We start from the raw sequence: 25,162 nt of genomic DNA on the forward strand, positions 1-25,162 counted from the left end.
GTGTGAACACAAAAAGAACTGAGTTCTTTTTCTGTTGGTCCACTTTTTGGTCCACTTACAGTAATCTTAAAAGGACATAATGAAAGTATGATCCAGAGTTTGTGCATCATTACTAGTCAGAAAGGGATGTAGATGAGCAATGTTACGGAGGTGAAAGAAAGCAAAAAAAGATTAGGTGTAGTATATAATTTTAGATGTAGTATGGTACATTGTTTGTTTTTTAAGATTTTTTTCTTTTATCTTCATTCTTGATGGCAGGATGAGACGGTGGGTTGCTACCTCGCAGCCCCAGGATCCCAGGTTGAATCCTGAGCTCAGGTTACTATCTGAGTTTCTTACATCCACGTTATTTTTCTCCAGCTTCTCTGGTTTTCTCCCAACATGCAGTAGGTGGATTGGCTATGGTGAACTGCTGCGAGGTGTGAATGAGCGTGAATGCGTATGTCACGGTTTGCCCAATGCAAAGGTTCCCTTGTGTTTGTATTGCAACCCTGGCTAGGATAAATCAGTTACCTAAGATGAATGAATGAATAATTTAACATGATAGGCTACAATAGAAAGAAGGACGTTAATATCATCTCCAGTTTCCGGTAGCTGAAAGTGCAGTGAAGTGCTGGAGGCTCTGACTTGAGCAGAAGAAGTTTGCTCCAAACATGATACAGTTTTGCCACACTCACCTAATGTGTGTAGTACGTATGAAGGTTTCTTTGCTGTGACGTAGTGTAACATGCAATGTTTCTTATGTTTCACTGGTTCATCATGTTTGCTGTAGTGAAAGCCATGACTTCTCGAATGTCTAATTGGTAAATGGTAAAATGTCTAATCGTTGCTACCATTTATCTTGACTGTTATGTCTTGAATACAGTAACTAACTCTTCTACATTTTCTCTCTCAGGGCTAAAATGAAAAAAAAAAGTAAATACCATTATTTTTTTCGCGGTCCGGTTTTCATCAAATACTGCACTCTGATTGGCTGGCGAGCGGGTCCGTATCCTATGGTACGGACCCCGGTTACGGACCTCTGGCGACTCGCTCGTTCACAACAACAGCAAACATGATAGCAATTTTTGTAAACATTTATCTTTTTTATAAGCTTTATTTATAAGATTTTTATCAAAAATCTTATAAATTTTTGCCAGCATTTCTCAGGAGAATAGCATTAATTTTACAGCATGGATAGCGATAACGACAGTGTTCACAGCGAAAGCGAGTTTTACTACCCTGAGGAAGAAGAAATAAAAGAAAACATTTCAGGAGAAAGCTAAAACCTGTAACTTGCTAAAACCGAGCAAAAACATGGCTGAATCCTGAATGACTCCTATTTGTATAAATAGGGGACTACATAGGTGGCAAAATGTAGTTTATTTCCTGCCATGGAAGTGCACTTGTATACCGAGGAGGAAGCAATTTGCATTACAGCCATGAATGAGGATTCAAAATGGCGCCTCGGCTCGGTTTTCCCTTTCGGGCGCTCTCGTTTTCTGTTAGAATTTGGTAAAGAAAAAATAAATATATTATTTACCAGCTTAAGGTCAGTCCATATAGTGAAATACCGTGACCTGGGTCTTGAAAATTCCTTATTTTATTCAGAATAGAACATAGATGACATATCAAATGTTTAAACTGAGAAAATGTATCATTTAAAGAGAAAAATTAGGTGATTTTAAATTTCATGACAATAACACATCTCAAAAAAGTTGGGACAAGGCCATGTTTACCACTGTGAGACATCCCCTTTTCTCTTTCCAACAGTCTGTAAACGTCTGGGGACTGAGGAGACAAGTTGCTCAAGTTTAGGGATAGGAATGTTAACCCATTCTTGTCTAATGTAGGATTCTAGTTGCTCAACTGTCTTAGGTCTTTTTTGTCGTATCTTCCGTTTTATGATGCGCCAAATGTTTTCTATGGGTGAAAGATCTGGACTGCAGGCTGGCCAGTTCAGTACCCGGACCCTTCTTCTACGCAGCCATGATGCTGTAATTGATGCAGTATGTGGTTTGGCATTGTCATGTTGGAAAATGCAAGGTCTTCCCTGAAAGAGACGTCATCTGGATGGGAGCATATGTTGCTCTAGAACCTGGATATACCTTTCAGCATTGATGGTGTCTTTCCAGATGTGCAAGCTGCCCATGCCACATGCACTAATGCAACCCCATACCATCAGAGATGCAGGCTTCTGAACTGAGTGCTGATAACAACTTGGGTCGTCCTTCTCCTCTTTAGTCCGGAAGACACGGCGTCCCTGATTTCCATAAAGAACTTCAAATTTTGATTTGTCTGACCACAGAACAGTTTTCCACTTTGCCACAGTCCATTTTAAATGAGCCTTGGCCCAGAGAAGACGTCTGCGCTTCTGGATCATGTTTAGATACGGCTTCTTCTTTGAACTATAGAGTTTTAGCTGGCAGCGGCGGATGGCACGGTGAATTGTGTTCACAGATAATGTTCTCTGGAAATATTCCTGAGCCCATTTTGTGATTTCCAATACCTGTGCATGCCTGTATGTGATGCAGTGCCGTCTAAGGGCCTGAAGATCACGGGCACCCAGTATGGTTTTCCGGCCTTGACCCTTATGCACAGAGATTCTTCCAGATTCTCTGAATCTTTTGATGATATTATGCACTGTAGATGATGATATGTTCAAACTCTTTGCAATTTTATACTGTCGAACTCCTTTCTGATATTGCTCCGCTATTTGTCGGTGCAGAATTAGGGGGATTGTTGATCCTCTTCCCATCTTTACTTCTGAGAGCCGCTGCCACTCCAAGATGCTCTTTTTATACCCAGTCATGTTAATGACCTATTGCCAATTGACCTAATGAGTTGCAATTTGGTCCTCCAGCTGTTCCTTTTTTGTACCTTTAACTTTTCCCGCCTCTTATTGCCCCTGTCCCAACTTTTTTGAGATGTGTTGCTGTCATGAAATTTCAAATGAGCCAATATTTGGCATGAAATTTCAAAATGTCTCACTTTCGACATTTGATATGTTGTCTATGTTCTATTGTGAATACAATATCAGTTTTTGAGATTTGTAAATTATTGCATTCCGTTTTTATTCACAATTTGTACTTTGTCCCAACTTTTTTGGAATCGGGGTTGTGTATATATATACAGTGCAATGCAATAATGAGTACACCCTCTTTGAAAAGTAACATTTCACACAATATGACAAGGAACACAAAGATATATTTCCAAAATGTTCCCAGACTAAGTTAAACACAGGTTCTGTTGAGCTTTTGAACTCAAAACAAAGGCTAATAATATAACTTAAATGATTTTTATTTCAGTTTTAGTGAAATTTGTGTGGTGCAGAAATGAGTACACCCCACTGAAGGGCTCTGAGTAAAGCAACTTTTTAGGCTACCAATGTGGACCTGAACAAACAATTAACCACAGGTGAGTCTAATTAGTCATTACACAGGTGTTAATTAGGCAGTTGGCTACAAAGGGCTGTTACCTAAAGCAAACCACCCTTTCCCATTTGACGCGGTACGCGGTGGTCCGGACTACCGTTGTGGTCCGGACCACGCCGTTTTCAGGTGTGGTCCGGACCACCAAGTTCAGAAGACAAATAAATTTTAAATTTTCAGCTACTTCTTCCCCTAATTTAGAATAAATTCTTTCCTTTGCCCTTTCTTCTGTTGCTTTGTAGTCTCTAGCACATTTTTTCTTATTCCTTAGAAGCTGTTCATAACCACCCTGAGACATAATGACGAAAGTTGGTAAAATTATTTTTCACTTCCCTCGTGGCAGCTCCCGCTTTTTTACATGCGTTAGAACTGGTATCTTTTATTGCGCGTGTGTTTTACACATGCATTTCTCTTCCGGTTTGAGAAAAAATAACAAATGATGTACGACTTTGTAAAAAAACTCGTATTAAATGACAAACACAGTATGATTTTGGTAAGTTTTTATTTATATCGTAATATAATACAGCATACGGTGAACCGGACCACAATCCAGGAAAAATAATTAATTAATGCCCTCGTTTTGTATGGAAAATACGGTGATCTGGACCACCGCGTACCGCGTCATTTCCTGCTGTCAGTAATGGCACCTCATGGCCAGGAAATGTCTCTGGATCGGAGAAAGCGGATTATTGCTTTACACAAGAGAGGTGAGGGCTACAAGAAGATCAGTAAAGCCTTACTTATCAGTAAGAACACGGTTGCAAAAGTGATCCAAAAATTCAAGACAGATGGAACTGCAGCCAAAGTACAGAGACGTACAGGCTGGCCAAGAAAATTAACACCCAGGCAGGAGCGGCTTGTAATGAGAAAAGTTGAGGAAAATCGGCATGCAAGTGCACAACAGGTATCTAAGGAAGTAGAGACTGAAATTGGAGTGAATGTGTCACGTGACACAATATGCCGTACAGTGCAGCGGAATGGCATGCGTGGGTGTCGTCCCCGAAGGAAGCCTCTCCTAAAGCCCAGTCACAAAAAAGCCCGTCTAGAGTTCGCCAGGGCACATGCTGAAAAGGATGAAGGCTACTGGGACTCTATACTCTGGAGTGATGAGACCAAAATCAATCTTTTTGGAACTGATGGCTTCAAAACAGTCTGGCGTCGCAAGGGTGAGGAGTACAAGGAAAAATGCATGGTGCCCACAGTGAAACATGGAGGGGGTAGTGTTCTTATGTGGAGTTGCATGAGTGCTGCGGGTGTTGGAGAACTGCATTTCATTGATGGCATCATGAATTCTCAAATGTACTGCTCTATACTGAAAGCTAAGATGCTTCCATCACTTCGGGCCGTTGGTCGTCGTGCCATTTTTCAACATGACAATGACCCAAAACACACACCTAAGGCCACTGCTGACTTTCTGAAGAGGAACAGGGTGACAGTGATTCCATGGCCAAGTATGTCACCTGATCTGAACCCTATAGAGCATCTTTGGGGAATACTGAAGAGGCAGGTTGAGCATCACTCTCCATCCAACATCCAGGCTCTGAAAGATGTCATCCTTGAAGAATGGAAAAAGTTTGATGTAGCCAAATGCTGTCAACTTGTGCACTCCATGCCAAGGAGACTTGGGGCTGTCATTGCAAATAATGAAGGCCATACAAAGTACTAAATGTACTGGATGTAATTGAGTTTGTTGTGGGGTGTACTCACTTTTGCTCCACCCCACTTTCACGGAAACAGAAAAATATGTAATTTAAGGCATCTTTTCACCTTTCTGCTTGAGTTATAATGTAAGAACATAGTGCAATAAACATCATCAAGGAACTGTTTGGGACATATTGTTTGTGTTCATTTTAATACTGTGAAAAATGTCGTTTTTCAGGGGGGGTGTACTCATTATTGCATTGCACTGTATATATATATATATATATATATATATATATATATATATATATATATATATATATATATACTATTGTTATCTTCTTTGCAGTTACTATGGTTATAATAACTCAATGAAATATATTTAATAACTTTTGAAATGCATAAGCAGACATACCTTTGATCTGATATAATCAGCATCTGTACTGTATGTCTGTTGTACAATGCATCATGTCAGAGGGGTTTTGTTCCCCTCTGACCTCACCAGCTGACACAGTGTGAACATGTGATGGTGATTACAGCATCATGGTCTATCTACAGTATGTTATATGCTTGCCACCTTTTCTGTTCCTCTAAGCACTACTGACTGCGCGCGCACACACACACGGAGACTTCTAATTATGTTTTTGTCCTAAAGCTGTCCAGTCTTCTCACTCATGCTGTTCTATACGCAACTATTAATTGTAAGTAAACCTGTCACAGAGCCACAGAGAAAAACATCTGCAAATCATGATACATACAGAGAGAATACATGGCATTAATATTTATACATTTCCACTTGGCATACACTTTTTATACAAACAGACTTGCAAGTGAGATGTTGAAATGTAGATAATTGGACAAGGAGTTGTGCCATATGTTCCAAACAATCTTCAAGATATTCATTCATTCATTCATCTGCAGTAATCTCTTTATCCTGGTCAGGACTACAGTCAATTCACCTCAGAATCCTTTATCTCAGGCCACTATGTACACTCATTCACATCAAGGGGGGAAAACATGTGAAAGTCCACCCAGACAGTAACCTGAGCTCAGGAACGAACTGGGAGCCATGGCTGAAAAAGTTTGATAGCTTCTTGAATCTTAAACAGTGGTGCTTGAAAGTTTGTGAACCCTTTAGAATTTTCTATATTTCTGCATTCAGATTTTCACACAAGTCCTAAAACATGAACATTAGCCAATGTGAGAGAGGCCTTCAGTTGCTTAGAAGTTACCCTGGGGTCCTTTGTGACCTCGCTGACTATTACATACCTTGCTCGTGGAGTGATCTTTGTTGGTCGACCACTCCTGGGGAGGGTAACAGTGGTCTTGAATTTCCTCCATTTGTACACAATCTGTCTGACTGCGGATTGGTGGAGTCCAAACTCTTTAGAGATGGTTTTGTAACCTTTTCCAGCCTGATGAGCATCAACAACGCTTTTTCTGAGGTCCTCAGAAATCTCCTTTGTTCGTGCCATGATACACTTCCACAAACATGTGTTGTGAAGATCAGACTTTGATAGATCCCTGTTCTTTAAATAAAACAGGGTGCCCACTCACACCTGATTGAAAACACCTGACTCTAATTTCACCTTCAAATTAGCTGCTAATCCTAGAGGTTCACATACTTTTGCCACTCACAGATATGTAATATTGGATCATTTTCCTCAATAAATAAATGAGCAAGTATAATATTTTTTGTCTCATTTGTTTAACTGGGTTCTCTTTATCTACTTTTAGGACTTGTGTGAAAATCTGATGATGTTTCAGGTCGTATTTATGCAGAAATATAGAAAATTCTAAAGGATTCACAAACTTTCAAGCACCACTGTAACGATTACTAAAGAGGTGGAACATACAGTATGTCACTATATTGAATAGTTTGTTGTCGAAATCATGCTGACTCCCAGCAAGTTTTCCTAGCTGAATCATGCTTTAAAGATGTTCTCCATCCACACCCTGTATAATTTGTTTCGTCTTAACTTTAACTTGTGTTTTGGAGTTGTTGTTGTTGTTTTCCCATTTATTTATTTATTTATTTATTTATTTTTACCATTGTGTATGACTATCATATTTCAGGGCAGCAGTGGCTCAGAGGGCATGGCTCTGGCGTTAAAATCCTGGCACCACTAAGATACCACTGTAGCACCCTTAAGCAAGGCCCATAACTCTCACCGGTTTGCACTGCATCCACGCTGAGTTGTAAACCACTTTTGGATAAAAATGCCTTACTGAGTATATTTGTATATAATATAAATCAGGGTTTGTATATTGGTGGTCTTGTTATGATTAGCACGAGATGTAGATGATGAGCTAATATGCTTGTGAAGAAAGCACACTAGCAGAGAGAGAGAGAGAGAGAGAGATGTGTACCAGAAAAGTTTTGTTTTTGCTATATCAAGAAAACCCAGGCTTGCTAGTTGCCATGATTTCTGAATGAAAACATACATTTGCACACAAAACGGCTCCCTGAGTGATATGTCGATGTCACTGTTGAGGAGCATGTTTGCACGCTTGTTCACAGTAATGCGAGATTAATTGTGCATATGTGCAAAGAGTGTGAATGTATTTGTGTACATGTATGTGTCTATGTATCAGGGCTGAGGTTAAATTTAGCTCCATATTGGCCCTCCCTCCTCTCTCTTTGGGCTTTGCTGAAATTCCAGCCTGACCTTCTCCTCAGAGAGGGCTCACTGCTATCACACATGGCTGTGAGGATTCACACAGGAAGACTGTTTTCCCTTCACCTTACCTTAACTCAGCAGGCTAGGGTCTTTTTTATGTTCCGCACCACTGGACTGATCCCACACTCTCAACCCGAAGCGAGCCTCCGGACAAAGGCAACATGAACACGGACACGATATGGCACAACTAGGATCACTTTTATGGAGGTTACTGGAAACGGCTGGAGATGATATGGAGCTAGTCGGCTAGATTGTTTGGGATTATTGGAAGAGGGACAGTATGGAGGTGACACCAGTGCGCTGGAGCCGGACCAGCTTTATCAACTTTATTAAGGGTCTGGGTAGGTGCTCCTGGCTGGACACTATATTTATTGTGTACGTGTAATGTGTATATGTTTGTCCATGTGTCCGTTTGCCAATGCCGAGACAAACTGTACAATGGTAGTGAGTATATGTTTATGTTTTGTAGCCTCTGTTGAGGGAGGATACATTCTGGACATACTTTGTTGCTTTGCCCAGAAGGATAAATCAGGCAAAACATTTCACAATACCGTCCAGACTGCACCCTGCTGTGTGACCCTCCTCCTGTCTTCCTCTTCTGGGCTTCCAACCTACAATGCACTCTCCTCTCATTCCCTTAAGCTTATTAGTGAAAAATAAAGCCTGTTATTAGAGTTTAGGCTCCAGTCTCGGCCTGTCAAAACACAATACAGTCCACGCAACCTTGATATAGGCACTGTACATATTAAACATGAACGAATGCAGTCTTGTAGCACGTAAGCCATCTGTAACTGATGTACTAAAAACAGCTTTGCTAAATGTTATTATTTCTACTCAAAAGTCATCCACAGTGACTCATATGTGTTACCCAAAATATTTCAACCATGCTCAGTCATATTTTCAGCAGCAAAAGTCCTCTCACTCTTTACAAACCAAGCATCATAAATTGCTGGGTTTCACGTGACGTCACATCCGCCTCACTAGTTCTTCAAAACTTTAGCTGGCGGTCTACCAAAGCTCAGTTGACAAAGTATTTGTACGTGGAAGGTGCGTTGCTCGCATGAAAAACGCCTTACGCTTGCGTTGTTTTAGGTTGTTCGAATCGATCAAACTGTGAAACTGATAAAAGTTTCTTCAGGGTTCCCCGTGAGCTAATAAAAAAGGGTGAACGAACACAGGATTTCACAAAAAGACGTCGAAAAAGGTGGCTTTTGAACCTCTCACTGAAACCGAAGGGAGCCGAGTCGAAGCATTGCAGTGGTCACTCCGTGAAAGGTTTGTATCTCCCTCTCAGCTCTGTCCTTAGTACGTAGTGGATGTTCATTATGTCTAACTATTACAAATATTTTAAGTTCGTTTCTTAGACAAGGATATTTTTTAAGCTTGTTACCTCGTTAACAGTTTCGGCGAGAATCTCCCGCCTTCTTCAGAAACAGTCACCAGATGTCGAGTGGTGACGTGCCTTATCAGCTGATGTTGCGTTACGGAGGCGTGAACGTCCCGCCCAATTTGACAGGTAGTTCACGCCTCCTGCTGTCAGGTCGCTCCTCCAGGACGGCGCTCCAGGAGGAAAAGATATGTTGATGACATTCTCGAAATAACCAAAACAGGACACACACAACAACTCACGGATCATTTAAACTCCATAGACAAGACAGGCAACATAAAATTCACACACGAAGAGGAAACGGACAAGACAATAGTTTTTTTGGACTTAAAAATACACCACACAGAAGAAGGGAACATTAGAATTACAACATACAGAAAACCTACACACACCGACCAATATCTTCTCTGGACATCTGAACATCCCATAGCACATAAAATGTCAGTAATCAGAACACTATACGACCGAGCACAGAGCATCACAGAGGAGAAAGACAGACAGGAGGAGGACCAACACATCCAACAGGCATTAAAAAACTGCCAATATCCACCGTGGGCAATTCGGAAAGGGAAATTACAGACACAAATAAAAGAAAATAAACAAACAAGAAAAAACACCGAAAAAACAAACCGGGGCTTTGTCACACTACCGTACATAAAAGGAGTCACAGAACATATCCAACGATCCATGAGGAAATACCACATCAACACCCCAGTCAAACCATACAAGAACCTCCGACAGCTGCTAGTTCACCCCAAAGACAAAATACAACTGGACAATAAATGCAACGTCATCTATGAAATCCCTTGCCGTTCATGTAATAAAGTCTATATTGGTGAAACGGGCAGATGCTTCCATACTCGAAGGAAAGAACACCAAATAGAATGTGAAAAAGAAACAACAAGAAGACTCACAAGATCCGAAAAAGAAAAAGCACACCAAGAAAACCTAAAATCAGCCATTTCAGACCACTGCAAACGGCAAAATCACATAATGAATTGGGAAGAGGCCAGAGTCATTCGCGCTGAAGAAAATAGATTCCAGCGTTGGATTTTAGAGGCAGTGGAGATACGTAAGCGGGCGCAGAGGACGATGAACCGGGACGAGGGAGCGTATGCACTGTCGCACACCTGGAGCGCCGTCCTGGAGGAGCGACCTGACAGCAGGAGGCGTGAACTACCTGTCAAATTGGGCGGGACGTTCACGCCTCCGTAACGCAACATCAGCTGATAAGGCACGTCACCACTCGACATCTGGTGACTGTTTCTGAAGAAGGCGGGAGATTCTCGCCGAAACTGTTAACGAGGTAACAAGCTTAAAAAATATCCTTGTCTAAGAAACGAACTTAAAATATTTGTCCTTAGTGTTTTCCAAGTACTTTTCAAGTCAAGTCAAGTCAACTTTATTGTCAAATATGCTATACAGGCTCGACATACAGCACAGATGAAATTTCAGTCCTCTCTGACCCACGGTGCAAACAGGCAATGCAATAAATAAAAAATAGAATAATTGAAATAAACAATATAAACAGTATAAACACTCTAGATAAGAAATAGACACAGAATAAACACTCATACACACACACACACACACACACACACACATATGTATATAAATTGGAGCAAAAGGACATAAAATAAACAGTCAAGGGCACTTGAGGTATAGCAGGTAAACATGAAATAAGCAGTATAAACAATAAACTAATAGCTGTTAAGGTGAGGTAGTGCGGAATAGTGCAAATGAGCGAGGTAAAGTGAAATGTGCAGTCCCTGAGTTCAGTGTGTGAATGAATGTTGAGAGTGTGTGTGTTGGGGGGGGGGACTGTGAGGGTGACATGTCAGATGCTGAGGGGGGGCAGGGGGGTGTGCGAGCAGAATCTGTGGCAGAGGGGGGAGGAGGGGCAGAACAGGGAGGGAGTTGAGCCTCCTGACCGCCTGGTGAAAGAAACTGTCCTTGAGCCTGCTGGTTTTGGCCCGGAGACTCCGCAGTCTCCTCCCCGACGGCAGCAGACTGAAGAGGCTGTGAGATGGGTGGGTGGGGTCACCTGCAATCCTGATGGCTTTGCGGGTGAGGCGGGAGTTATATATATCCATAAGAGAAGGGAGAGAGACACCAATGATCCTCTCAGCTGCTCTCACGATGCGCTGCAGAGTCTTGCAGCAGGACATGGTGCAGGCGCCGTACCACACGGTGATGCAGCTGGTCAGGATGTTCTCGATGGTGCCTCTGTAGAATGTGTGCATGATGGGGGCCGGGACTCTTGCTCTCCTCAGTTTGCAGAGGAAGTACAGACGCTGTTGGGCTTTTTTGGCCAGTGATGTGGTGTTGTTGCTCCAGGACAGGTCTTCAGAGATGTGCACACCCAGAAACTTGGTGCTGCTCACCCTCTCCACTGCAGCACCGTCGACACTTAGTGGAGCATGCTGGGTGTGCGCTCTCCTGAAGTCCACAACAATCTCCTTCGTCTTCTCCACGTTCAGGCGGAGATTGTTGTCCTTGCACCACATGGCCAAGCGGCTCACCTCACTCCTGTAGATTGTCTCATCGCCATTGTTGATGAGACCCACCACAGTCGTGTCGTCCGCACGACTTTTCTAGCTATGTGTCATTATTTTACGGTACTTCACGAAGCGCTAAAGTCCCCAGTTGTTTCTTTGTTTACTCCTCACAAAGTCCATATGCGTGAAGGTCGCGACAAAATTCTTACCCAGCTATACAGTTACAATGCGCCGTGATCACGTCTCCGTCTGTTTAACTAAGATCCAGGTCTTTAAAGGGGTTTCTGATGATCTTTGTGAATTATTTACCTGAGAGATAAGAGCCAGCACAAGTGAGAATCAAGCCAACTGTTGTTTGTTTCCACTTCATCTTGCAGCACTTTGTTGTAAAGACGCAAACAAAAAGCTTAAAAAAAACCCATACTTACACGGGCAAAAACAATACAGGATTCATTCAGCAGCAACTTGATAGCGAGGTCCTTTACCCAGCCATGTACAACAAAGTTGTAAGCCTCCATACTCTTCCACGCTTTCATCTGTTTTGCGGTGTAGAAGGACGTCTGCAACACCAGATAGTTCGAGATGTCGGGGAACTCGACTGAAGGGTAGTTTTCGAGATCGTATGACAAATCCTTCCTTCCCAGACTGTAGGGGTCGATTCCATTGCACATAACAATCTTCTGAATAGATCTAAAGTGAGCAGTGGCTTCTAGATTACGAGCATACTCTGATAAGTTATCGCTAGTTATTTGCACTACGGCAGCCATTTTAGTTTGCTAGACCACCAGCTGTTTTACCGGAAGTGAAATCGCTAAGAAAATCACGTGAAACCCAAGAATAGAATAAGCATTTAGGTTCATTCACCCTTTAAACAACACTTGAGTTCCAGTTAAGACGAGAACTCTTTTAGATATCCTGGAAAGTTTATAAATAGTTGTTATGCTGCTCATGTTGTTACATTTAACAGCATAACGCAATATTACAATATAATACTTTAAGCCTCCGTCACACTTATTCGGAATTCAAAGAGAATGCAGCTCGAATACTTAGAATGTACTTCGAATGTGCTTAGAATGTAGCATGAATGTCCCGAGTGTACCAAGAATGCCACTGGAATGGTCCCCGATAGGGTATAAAACGCTGCCGAATCTAGCATTTTCATCAGTCTCAGCCCAGACACCATAGAGTATGGACCCCCTGGACCATGTTGCTTTGCTCCAGATTGCTGTCCTCCAACAAGACCTGCTTGAAAGAGATGTAGAGGCGGCTAGGAGAAGAAACATTAGGAGGAGAAAACCCAGAAGGTATCAGACCCGACCATGGCCGCGGCCAGTGGTGGAGTTCTTGACCTTGGCTCCCTTCTTCCTTGGTGGTATGACGTGAGAAACTTGGGAAACTTTTTAAACTTTTTAAAACAATGGACAAAAGGTTGATGTTGAGCAGGCGACTCCTCAATGCAGACCGAAGTTCCAGCAGCAGCTAGCCGCGTTTTTATGCGATTCGGTGGTGTTCTGAATCACGTCCGGACTCATTCGAGAGCCAATCAGGACATTCCGACTGCATTCGAGATGTATTCGAGCGGCAATCAAAATATTCAGATGGCATTCGAAGTGCAATAGTCCAGCTGAACTATTTTAATATCGAAATAGATTCCGACAGCAATCGAGATGCACTTGAGGTGCATTCCAGCTCATTCGAGGCACATTCGGGACATTCTGGCAGGATTTGAAGTGGCTTGCCATTTCGATTTTTCCCTCGAACGCGATCAGAATGTTTCGAATGCGGTAAGAATATTTAAAATGCAGTTAGAATACACTTCAAATGCCGTTCGATATTTCTCCTCTTCAAATGCACCTCGAATGTTTTGAGCATGAGCAAAACATTCGGGCCGGCCACAAGAAGGGGCCCGAATGTTTGGAATGCACTCAGAATGCAGTCAGAATTTTTAGAATGCACTTCGAATATCCCGGAATATACGAAGAATTTTCATTCTGACGGCATTCCGGCTCATTCCGCCTCTAGTGTGACTACCCTATTAGTTTGTTACCTGTTGAAGACAGATTTTATTGTTTTCATATCTGTGAAATAAATTCTCATCTCATCTCATCATCTCTAGCCGCTTTATCCTGTTCTACAGGGTCGCAGGAAAGCTGGAGCCTATCCCAGCTGACTACGGGTGAAAGGCGGGGTACACCCTGGACAAGTCGCCAGGTCATCACAGGGCTGACACATAGACACAGACAACCATTCACACTCACATTCACACCTACGGTCAATTTAGAGTCACCAGTTAACCTAACCTGCATGTCTTTGGACTGTGGGGGAAACCGGAGCACCCGGAGGAAACCCACGCGGACACGGGGAGAACATGCAAACTCCGCACAGAAAGGCCCTCGCCGACCACGGGGCTTGAACCCGGACCTTCTTGCTGTGAGGTGACAGCGCTAACCACTACACCACCGTGCCGCCCCTGAAATAAATTCTATTGAACAAATTATAATTAAATAGTTTGGCCAATATTTTTAGTGAACTTCGGAAACTGTATATTGAAGAACTAGTTTCTAGATGTCTAATAGAGATTTTCCACAATGAATGAATGTAGCAAGTTACTGGAAAATCATGATTCAGTGTATAACTTTTGATTTTCATTGTTATTCAGTGTTATGCAAATAACACTGCTGGTTCCTCTCAATGAAATTATTTTCCAAATCAATGGCAGGAACATTCTTAACTGCTACAGAACAGTCATGTACTAAGATCAGCTATGAGTGCTTAAATAGAATTGGCTTTATTCCATTTGGGATATGAAATTTGATCTGAGTCTTGTGCTATGTGTGGTAGTGAAGAGACATTTCACATGTCACATATGTCATGAGCTTCCGCAGCCACATGAGTAGGGCTTCCTCAACCTTCCAGCCGACTCCAGCGACACGATCATGGCTAAAATGAAAACACCAGCTGCTCTCTGTGACCACCTTTGAAGCCAGAAAAGCTTTCTTCAATTTGCATTTTACATTCAGCGCATAAGCCAATATTGTATTGGCCTTTATAAGATTTTATGAAGTAGGCCTTAACAATGTAGGTTTTTTTATTTTATTTTATCACAATGTTGTCCTTTACAATAATGATCTCATAGAGTTCCAAAGTGTCAACAAACATTTTTTTTGTTAGGATATCAAACAGCATTCTAATTTCATTAAATCCAAGGCTCATAATCAGTGTTCAACCAAATATCCATAGACAGGCGAAAGCGAACACCAACTGGACTAGCAGGCAGGAGAAATTAGATCAGAAGGTGTAAGCTGAAGTACAGTGGTGCTTGCAAGTTTGTGAGCCCTTTAGAATGTTCTATATTTCTGCATAAATATGACCTAAAACATCATCAGATTTTCACGCAAGTCCTAAAAGTAGATAAAGAGAACCCAGTTAAACAAATGAGACAAAAATATTCTCCTTGGTCATTTATTTATTGAGAAAAATGATCCAATATTACATATCTGTGAGTGGCAAAAGTATGTGAACTTTTGCTTTCAGTATCTGGTGTGACCCCCTTGTGCAGCAATAACTGCAACTAAACGTTTCCGGTAACTGTTGATCAGTCCGGCACACCGGCTTGGAGGAATTTTAGCCCATTCCTCCGTACAGAACAGCTTCAACTCTGGGGTGTTGGTGGGTTTCCTCACATGAACTGCTCACTTCAGGTCCTTCCACAACATTTCGATTGGATTAAGGTCAGGACTTTGACTTGGCCATTCCAAAACATTAACTTTATTCTTCTTTAACCGTTCTTTGGTAGAACGACTTGTGTGCTTAGGGTCGTTGTCTTGCTGCATGACCCACCTTCTCTTGAGATTCAGTTCATGGACAAATGTCCTGACATTTTCCTTTAGAATTCGCTGGTATAATTCAGAATTCATTGTTCCATCAATGATGGCAAGCCACCCTGGCCCGGATGCAGCAAAACAGGCCCAAACCATGATACTACCACCACCATGTTTCACAGATGGGATAATGTTCTTATGCTGGAATGCAGTGTTTTCCTTTCTCCAAACATAATGCTTCTCATTTAAACCAAAAAGTTCTATTTTGGTCTCATCCATCCACAAAACATTTTTCCAGTAGCCTTCTGGCTTGTCCATGTGATCTTTAGCAAACTGCAGATGAGCAGCAATGTTCTTTTTTGGAGAGCAGTGGCTTTCTCCTTGCAACCCTGCCATGCACACCATTGTTGTTCAGTGTTCTCCTGATGATGGACTCATGAACATTAACATTAGCCAATGTGAGAGAGGCCTTCAGTTGCTTAGAAGTTACCCTGGGGTCCTTTGTGAACTCGCCAACTGCAACCCCGATTCCAAAAAAGTTGGGACAGCTTACATACAACATTGTTTTCTCTCATGTCTGCCTCATCACCATATTGTTATTGTTAGAGTAAAGGTTGTTGTTTTTGCATTATATAATCACATATTCTAAACATCTATTAACTGCTGCAACAACTGGTCTTACACGACAGTAAGACTGAGCAAGCAGCATTCCAAAAGTGCCTGCATTTATTATAACAGCACTAGGACTTTTCACTGCATGCATCACTCCGCTCATCTGTGTTCTACATAAAATTGCACTTCCTAGTTCAAAACGTTTACTGCAGTAGAGCTAGTGATATCAGTAGACATGGTGAACAATGCTTTTCAGGAATATAAATTTTATATATATAGTGCTCAGCATAAATGAGTCCACCCCCTTTGAAAAGTAACATTTTAAACAATATCTCAATGAACACAAACAGTTTCCAAAATGTTGACAAGACAAAGTTTAATATAAAACCCTGATTCCAAAAAAGTTGGGACAAAGTACAAATTGTAAATAAAAACCGAATGCAATGATGTGGAAGTTTCAAAATTCCATATTTTATTCAGAATAGAACATAGATGACATATCAAATGTTTAAACTGAGAAAACGTATCATTTAAAGAGAAAAATTAGGTGATTTTAAATTTCATGACAACAACACATCTCAAAAAAGTTGGGACAAGGCCATGTTTACCACTGTGAGACATCCCCTTTTCTCTTTCCAACAGTCTGTAAACGTCTGGGGACTGAGGAGACAAGTTGCTCAAGTTTAGGGATAGGAATGTTAACCCATTCTTGTCTAATGTAGGATTCTAGTTGCTCAACTGTCTTAGGTCTTTTTTGTCGTATCTTCCATTTTATGATGCGCCAAATGTTTTCTATGGGTGAAAGATCTGGACTGCAGTCTGGCCAGTTCAGTACCCGGACCCTTCTTCTACACAGCCATGATGCTGTAATTGATGCAGTATGTGGTTTGGCATTGTCATGTTGGAAAATGCAAGGTCTTCCCTGAAAGAGACATCGTCTGGATGGGAGCATATGTTGCTCTAGAACCTGGATATACCTTTCAGCATTGATGGTGTCTTTCCAGATGTGTAAGCTGCCCATGCCACATGCACTAATGCAACCCCATACCATCAGAGATGCAGGCTTCTGAACTGAGCGCTGATAACAACTTGGGTCGTCCTTCTCCTCTTTAGTCCGAATGACACGGCGTCCCTGATTTCCATAAAGAACTTCAAATTTTGATTTGTCTGACCACAGAACAGTTTTCCACTTTGCCACAGTCCATTTTAAATGAGCCTTGGCCCAGAGAAGACGTCTGCGCTTCTGGATCATGTTTAGATACGGCTTCTTCTTTGAACTATAGAGTTTTAGCTGGCAACGGCGGATGGCACGGTGAATTGTGTTCACAGATAATGTTCTCTGGAAATATTCCTGAGCCCATTTTGTGATTTCCAATACAGAAGCATGCCTGTATGTGATGCAGTGCCGTCTAAGGGCCCGAAGATCATGGGCACCCAGTATGGTTTTCTGGCCTTGACCCTTACGCACAGAGATTCTTCCAGATTCTCTGAATCTTTTGATGATATTATGCACTGTAGATGATGATATGTTCAAACTCTTTGCAATTTTACACTGTCGAACTCCTTTCTGATATTGCTCCACTATTTGTCGGCGCAGAATTAGGGGGATTGGTGATCCTCTTCCCATCTTTACTTCTGAGAGCCGCTGCCACTCCAAGATGCTCTTTTTATACCCAGTCATGTTAATGACCTATTGCCAATTGACCTAATGAGTTGCAATTTGGTCCTCCAGCTGTTCCTTTTTTGTACCTTTAACTTTTCCAGCCTCTTATTGCCCCTGTCCCAACTTTTTTGAGATGTGTTGCTGTCATGAAATTTCAAATGAGCCAATATTTGGCATGAAATTTCAAAATGTCTCACTTTCGACTTTTGATATGTTGTCTATGTTCTATTGTGAATACAATATCAGTTTTTGAGATTTGTAAATTATTGCATTCCGTTTTTATTTACAATTTGTACTTTGTCCCAACTTTTTCGGAATCGGGGTTGTATTTTAATGAATATTGTATCTGAATGATTTTTCTCTATCAGTGTCCCTTTTTTCAAAACGTCTATTTGTGTATTCTTATGATTGCATACTTTTTCATTCATATTTATAAGTAGAAAATCAGGACGTGTGTGTGTGTGTGTGTGTGTGTGTGTGTGTGTGTGTGTGTGTGAATTACCAGAAGTACATTAAAGAACAAGAATAAACATGTCTGCATACTTGTTTCCCTTCATTCTACATGTACTGTAGTTTGTGTTCACAAAATTTCCATGTCATAACAACCAAAACTAATGAAACTAAAGATAAACTTTTTAGCCAAAAAAAAAGTCAAATGTAAAATGTGATTTATCCAGCAGAGGCACAGATAATCAGCAAAGTAGAGACAAAGTGCTAGTTTCTAACTTGTGTTTGTGTGTGTTTGTGTTGTTAGCATCCCCTCTCGGTAAGCCCCCTCTGCCACAAGCAACCACCAGTCAGGGTGAGAGAAAAGGGCTTCCTGCCATCATGCCTCTCACTGTGGACCCTGAGAGCAAACCGGGCGAGTATGTGCTCAAGAGCCTCTTTGCCAACTTCACGCTGCTGTCAGAGCGCAAGATACGCATCATCATGGCAGAGCCACTGGTAAACGATGTTCAACTATTATTTTTGTTTGTTTGTTTGTTTGTTTGTTTGTTTGTTTTACGTTTCACTTATGAGTGTATTGGATTCTGTGATGATGTTCACTGGAGACTGAATGTAATTTCTTGCACAGTTTAACCTGATACATAAAATAATGTGTATATTAATGCACGTTCAATATTCTATATGTTACCATTGTGTCTATTTTATGCATCTGATATACCAAGCTGGTTAATTTGTATCTACAGAACAGCCAAAGGTCTACTACCAAGCAAAGTTTTGACTTGTTATAATGCTCAAACAAGATTTTATTTTGAGGTAATATCAGATGATGATGGCGGCACGGTGGTGTAGTGGTTAGCGCTGTCGCCTCACAGCAAGAAGGTCCGGGTTCGAGCCCCGTGGCCGGCGAGGGCCTTTCTGTGCGGAGTTTGCATGTTCTCCCCGTGTCCGCGTGGGTTTCCTCCGGGTGCTCCGGTTTCCCCCACAGTCCAAAGACATGCAGGTTAGGTTAACTGGTGACTCTAAATTGACCGTAGGTGTGAATGTGAGTGTGAATGGTTGTCTGTGTCTATGTGTCAGCCCTGTGATGACCTGGCGACTTGTCCAGGGTGTACCCCGCCTTTCACCCGTAGTCAGCTGGGATAGGGTCCAGCTTGCCTGCGACCCTGTAGAAGGATAAAGCGGCTAGAGATAATGAGATGAGATCCCTGTGCAGGACTTGTTACTATAGAAAAGCTATTATTGTTGCGTTAATATAAACTTGTGATTTGCCTTGCAGCCAAAAATTAATGAAAATTATTCAGTCAGCACCTTTTGATCCATCAGATTTGGGAATTCGACAGCACGGTGGTATAATTATCTGTATAACGAAGAAGAAGAAACCTTTATTTGTCACATGCACACTTCAAGCACAGTGAAATTCATCCTCTGCATTTAACCCATCTGAGGTAGTGAACACACACACACACACACACACACACACACCCAGAGCAGTGGGCAGCCACACTAGAGCGCCCAAGGTTAGGTACCTTGCTCAAGGGCACTTCAGCCCAAGGCTGCCCCATGTTAACCTAACTGCATGTCTTTGGACTGTGGAGGAAACCCACGCAGACACGGGGAGAACGTGCAAACTCCATACAGAAAGGCCCTCTCCAGCCGCTGGGTTCAAACCTAGAACCTTCTTGCTGTGAGGCGACAGTGCTAACCACTACACCACCATGCCACCCATGTAAATTTTCACTTAAGTATAAACTAAGTAAGGTATTAGTTTAATCATTAAATGATCAATGATTAAATTAAATTGACAGAATGAGAAAATTAATATTTTTGGGAGTTAGAAACTTTGTCAACGTATCAATCAGGGTTTTTTGGCTGAGACAGGCTTTGATGGATGAACTTCCGTAGAGTGAGCAAGAGACTCTGTTTCTAAAACTCCTCAAGTGTTTTCCTTCTTCAGATTTTTTTACATGTGTAGTCTGGAAAAACAGGTAGTGCATGTCAGTGCTCAGTCAGATGACGAGGGACGTTTGGCTGTAACTGACACGCTCCAAATCCTTTAATTAAAGCACCAACTCACGTGCTCTCATATATCAAGGAAGACGTGTGAACTTGGCATCAGGTTGCTTGTGAATACTTGCCTCCTGGCACATGTATGCACTCGTGACCAAGAAGACGTGTTATTGTTTTAATTCATAGACAGTGTGTATTCTCCAGAACCACTTCATAACCTACCTATAATATAAACCACGCGAAGCAGTGCTTTACACACTGAACTGCTCCTGTGGTGAGTCAGTGCTACAGTAGTTTAGGTTTGTAGGACCAAAAACATTTCCTATCCTCTCGCATCGCTGTTCATACTGCATCTCTTTACATCACCTCAACGTTGCTGAACTCTCTGTAGGGCCTTTTCCACCAAATCAGTTCCAGGGCTGGTTCGGGGCCAGTGCTGGTGCTGGTTCACAACTCGTTCAACTTGCAAGCCAGCTGAGAACCAGTTTGCTTTTCCATAGCTCGCAGTGCTAAGGGAAGCCACGTCATTACGTCGTTGTATACGTCAGTTACGTCGCTGTATATGTCAGTTACGTCGCTGTATACGTCAGTTACGTCGCTACGTTTGCATAAACCTTGGCGCGATATCGAAGCAAAAACAGCACGGAAGAAGCAGCAGCAGCAACAACAACAACAATAAAAATAATGGATGACTTCGCATTTGTACAGCTGCTGCTTCTCGTCGCTTAAAAATGGCGATCTTTCGCGGTCTTGTTATTGTTGTTGGTCTTAACAACTCCGCCCCCCGCTGACGTAAGCGGTTCTTTCCTCTGGCCCAGCAGAGAGTTGGTGCTAGCCTGGAACTGGTTTTTCTGGCCCCAGAGCCAGTTCTTTGTCAGTGGAAACAGAAAACCCGGTTCCAAACTAAGCACTGGCCCCGAACCAGCCCTGGAACTGCTTTGGTGGAAAAGGGGCATGTGATGGATTGTTAGTGAGGTCAGATTAGTTGAAGTTGGAGCAGGAAGCGAGAAACCTGACTTACAGGCATGTGAAAAAATTAGGACACCTCATGAAATCCTGTGTATTTTAAAATATATTTGGACATATGGGTATTTAATGTAAATTTTAATTAAAATGAGGGATCCAAGTAATATAACTAAACAATAAAAAAATAAGAAAAGCCTTTTTAAAACTTTCTGTAAAATTTAATTAAAAAATAATGCAATTTCTGGTGAGGAATAAATTAGGACACCCCCCTATATTATCCCTCTTAAAATGTTGAAAATCCCAAACAGGTGCATCACGTCAGGTGCACATGATTAGTACATCGTTACCCAGCATTTGAATGGAGCCTTGCCCTATTTAAACCTCAAATTTAGTTTGGTGTGGCCCTGACAGTTGGGATGTTGAGGTGAGCGCCATGGTGAGGTCTAAAGAGCTTCCTGATGCCCTCAGAAAGAAGATTGTGGCCGCTTACGACTCTGGTAAAGGATTCAAAAAGATTTCAAAAGCATTTAACATTAGCCATTCCACCATTCGCAAAATTATTTACAAGTGGAGGACATTTAAAACAACTGCCACCATGCCAAGATCTGGCCGTCCGAGCAAGTTTACCCCAAGAGCAGAACGCAAGATGGTCAAAGAGGTCCTGAAAAATCCTAAAGTGTCATCAAGGGAATTACAGCAGGTTCTGGCAACTGTCAATGTGAAAGTGCACGACTCTACCATCAGAAAGAGACTGCACAAGTGTGACTTGCATGGGAGGTGTGCAAGGAAGAAACCTTTGCTCTCTAAAAAAAACATCAAGGCCAGACTGAAGTTTGCCAGAGAGAACATAGACAAAGACCACGACTTCTGGAATAAGGTTCTTTGGACAGATGAGTCTAAAATTGAATTATTTGGACACCAGAACAGAAGACATGTTTGGCGTAAACCAAATACAGCCTTCCAAGAAAAGAACCTCATACCAACTGTAAAGCATGGAGGGGGCAGTGTCATGGTTTGGGGATGCTTTGCTGCAGCAGGACCTGGCCAACTCACCATCATAGAATCCACCATGAATTCTACTGTGTATCAGAGGGTGCTTGAAGAAAATGTGAAACCATCTGTCAAAAAATTAAAGCTGAAGCGTAACTGGATACTGCAACAAGACAATGACCCAAAGCATACCAGCAAATCCACCAAGGACTGGCTAAAAAAGAAGAAGTGGAGAGTCCTGGAATGGCCAAGTCAAAGCCCTGATCTTAATCCCATCGAAATGCTGTGGGGTGACTTGAAACGGGCTGTACATGCAAGACACCCCTCAAACATCTCACAGCTAAAAGAATTCTGCATTGAGGAGTGGGCCAAACTTTCTCCTGATCGATGTCAGAGACTGGTAAAAGGCTACAAAATGCGTCTCGTTGAAGTTATATCAGCCAAAGGGGGCAACACTAGCTACTAGGGGGTAGGGTGTCCTAACTTTTTCCTCCATTGAAATACATACTTTATTTTTTTTCTTTTTTTGGATTTGTCAAACAATGTTCATTTTTGTTGTTAAATTGCAATCAAATCACTTTCTTTTTGAAAAATACATAAAAACATGCCTGGATATTGGTATGTGTACCATTTCTAAATAAAAAGCTGATTATTTAATGGGGTGTCCTAATTTTCTCACATGCCTGTACTTTTGCCTGTATGTCAAGCATATTATAGATTCGCTGATCGAGTCTGTTGTTTCCTAGAGCTTAAAATAAATCAACGTATTTGGATTACTTTGTGTGTGTGTAGGCTCATTCCAACTGTTACCAGGCAGGCAAAAGGCATTGTGGGTAATGTAGGAAACCAACATGCCAATAAATAGATGTAGACTGCATCTTCTTTTACACAAGTGACAATTTACTAAATGTAACCAGCCACAGATCTTCATACACACCAGGAACAGCCAGATGTGCTTTCACTGCTGCTATACTGTACATGGCTTTCAGTTTTCAGAAGCAGACTCAGGCTTGACTGCTGACAGTCCTAATAGGGTTTTGTTCCCATTCACTTTCTCCAAACATGGGTGCAAGTTCTCTTGTCCTGTCCTGCTCAAAGACTAATTTTGATTGTTTGTGTTCAAGCTTTTCTCTTTGGGCTCCTGATGCTGAATGGATATGCCAGTCAAATACCAACCGTAATAATAAAAAAATCAATTATGCAGTGTTTTGTAAAGATACATTTTATAGATTTGATTGATGTAATATTCACAACGATGTTGGTGCTAAAGTTCTTGCATTATTTCTTTGTGCATGTTTTTATCAGGTCTTCATAAAGTCATTTTCTGAAAAAAAAAGAAAAAGAATCCTGTTGAGTGATGCTGCTTATTATTCTTGCAGTTCTCACTTCGTACCAGTGCTCGACTTGAAAGACTTCATAATGTCATCATTGTAATAAGATCTCTTAAAGTGCATATCACGGGTAAATTCAGGAGCAAGATCAATGCAATTCTCCTATTTTATATTAAACTTTGGTCAAATATCTGTCACATTTTGCATTTTGTGTAATTTTTTTACCTTGTGCAATACCAGAAAAATTCAGTTGAAATCAAGCCATTTGAGGCGAATTGGTCCGTCCGCCTCTGAAAAAACTTGGCATTTGGATTTCCCTGCAAACATTGATTTTCATGACGTCGCCTGCGGGACGCCTCCCTCTGAATCCTACGTCAGCGCTGGTTTGTTTATGAGAAAACGACCTGGTGGTTTTCTGCAAATTTCTTCAACGTTATCATGTAATTATTAAAATGGTTAACAGATGTATCGTAGGAGGGTGTAGCAACACCAATCTTGATGGGATTAGTACTCATCGTTTCCCAAAAGACCGGACAATGAGAGGGAAATGGGAGCGCTTGGTCTACACAGGCTGTGCACTGAAACCGTGCAAAGCTCTCGCAGCCTGCTGGCGCTTCCGCAGGTAACGTCACGAATCTGGCTCCAGACTCCCTTGGGATTTTTCCAGACGCGTTTTGTTATTTTATTTTTTTCTGCTGTAGACAGATGGCCTTGTGCAAAATTACCCTTCTGGATGAGTGTGTAAAGGGACGTACTTTCATATTAAAAAAATAAACAAAATCGGTCCAGGATATGCACTTAAATATTAAGTTATATAATCAGATATTTCTTCATTATATCAATGGATTTTTTTTTTTGCCAAATTCAGCAGACACTATCATGATAAATTGTAGGAAATAGGTGTCGGATTAAATAAATGTTTGTTTCTCTGGTTTTTAAAAGACCCCTTGCTTCTTTTTGCAGGAAAAGCTGCTCACCAAATCTCTCCAGAGGGGAGAAGACCACCAATTTGATCAGGTAAAAAAGAGCAGATTATTGATCAGTAAAGGGTTCCTGATTTTCATAGAGAAATGGAATGAATCTTCTCCTTACATCTTTTCTCCCAGTTCTATGTGTGGTCGATGTGGTTAGGTTGAGCTGATGGGGTTAAAGGAAAACTCCAGGGTTTTAAACCGGGGCCCTATTTTCTCATCTCTTTTGGTCCATATATTTACTGAGGACAAAAACGTTTGAAATCAGTCCAGTATTGAGTTAGAACAGTATAACTGGCAACCACAAAACGGCTATACAATGTAATTGTCTGGAGAAGTCATCCGCGTTGACGTAAACCGCTTGTTTTCACCACTGACAGGTTCATATTGTTATTATAAGTGTCTGACAACGTGGAAAGGATCCCTGCAGAGATATATCTGTGTCTGTTTCCCTCAATCACTGTAAAGAAACGATAGAAAAGTACTGTTTCTACACATTGTTTTTCATTTCTCTGTTCCTGATTTCTGACACAGCACCCCATTCAGTTACCGTTTGTTTGATTAGCGTTTGCCTGTTGACAGTTATCCTTTCCATGTTGTCAGACATTCATACTGTTGTAATCTACTAAATTTTCAGGCATTGCTTTAGAACTAGACTTATTCACAAATTCTGCGTGACTTCTTTTGTAAACATGAGAGCACAGCCCCTGTGCAATAATCGACTGCAGGCACTGAAT

At 41.6% G+C, this 25,162-nt stretch overlaps 1 protein-coding gene across 6 annotated transcripts in view; it reads left to right on the plus strand.

Annotated features, from left to right (window-relative positions):
- fryb (furry homolog b (Drosophila)) overlaps window positions 1–25,162 on the plus strand; it is a 230,849-nt gene that overhangs the window by 94,149 nt on the left and 111,538 nt on the right. For 5 of the 6 annotated variants that reach the window (XM_060908228.1, XM_060908222.1, XM_060908225.1 and 2 more), the window contains exons 2-3: window positions 18,468–18,658; window positions 24,418–24,471. In XM_060908228.1, coding sequence (XP_060764211.1) covers window positions 18,542–18,658; window positions 24,418–24,471 — 171 coding nt within the window. In that variant the 5' untranslated portion in view covers window positions 18,468–18,541. Of the gene's footprint in view, window positions 1–7,774; window positions 8,074–18,467; window positions 18,659–24,417; window positions 24,472–25,162 lie in introns of those variants that run through there. The other variant, XM_060908227.1, reaches the window with a different exon arrangement.

This window comes from Neoarius graeffei, chromosome 25, assembly GCF_027579695.1.
Source record: "Neoarius graeffei isolate fNeoGra1 chromosome 25, fNeoGra1.pri, whole genome shotgun sequence".
NCBI lineage: Eukaryota > Metazoa > Chordata > Actinopteri > Siluriformes > Ariidae > Neoarius > Neoarius graeffei.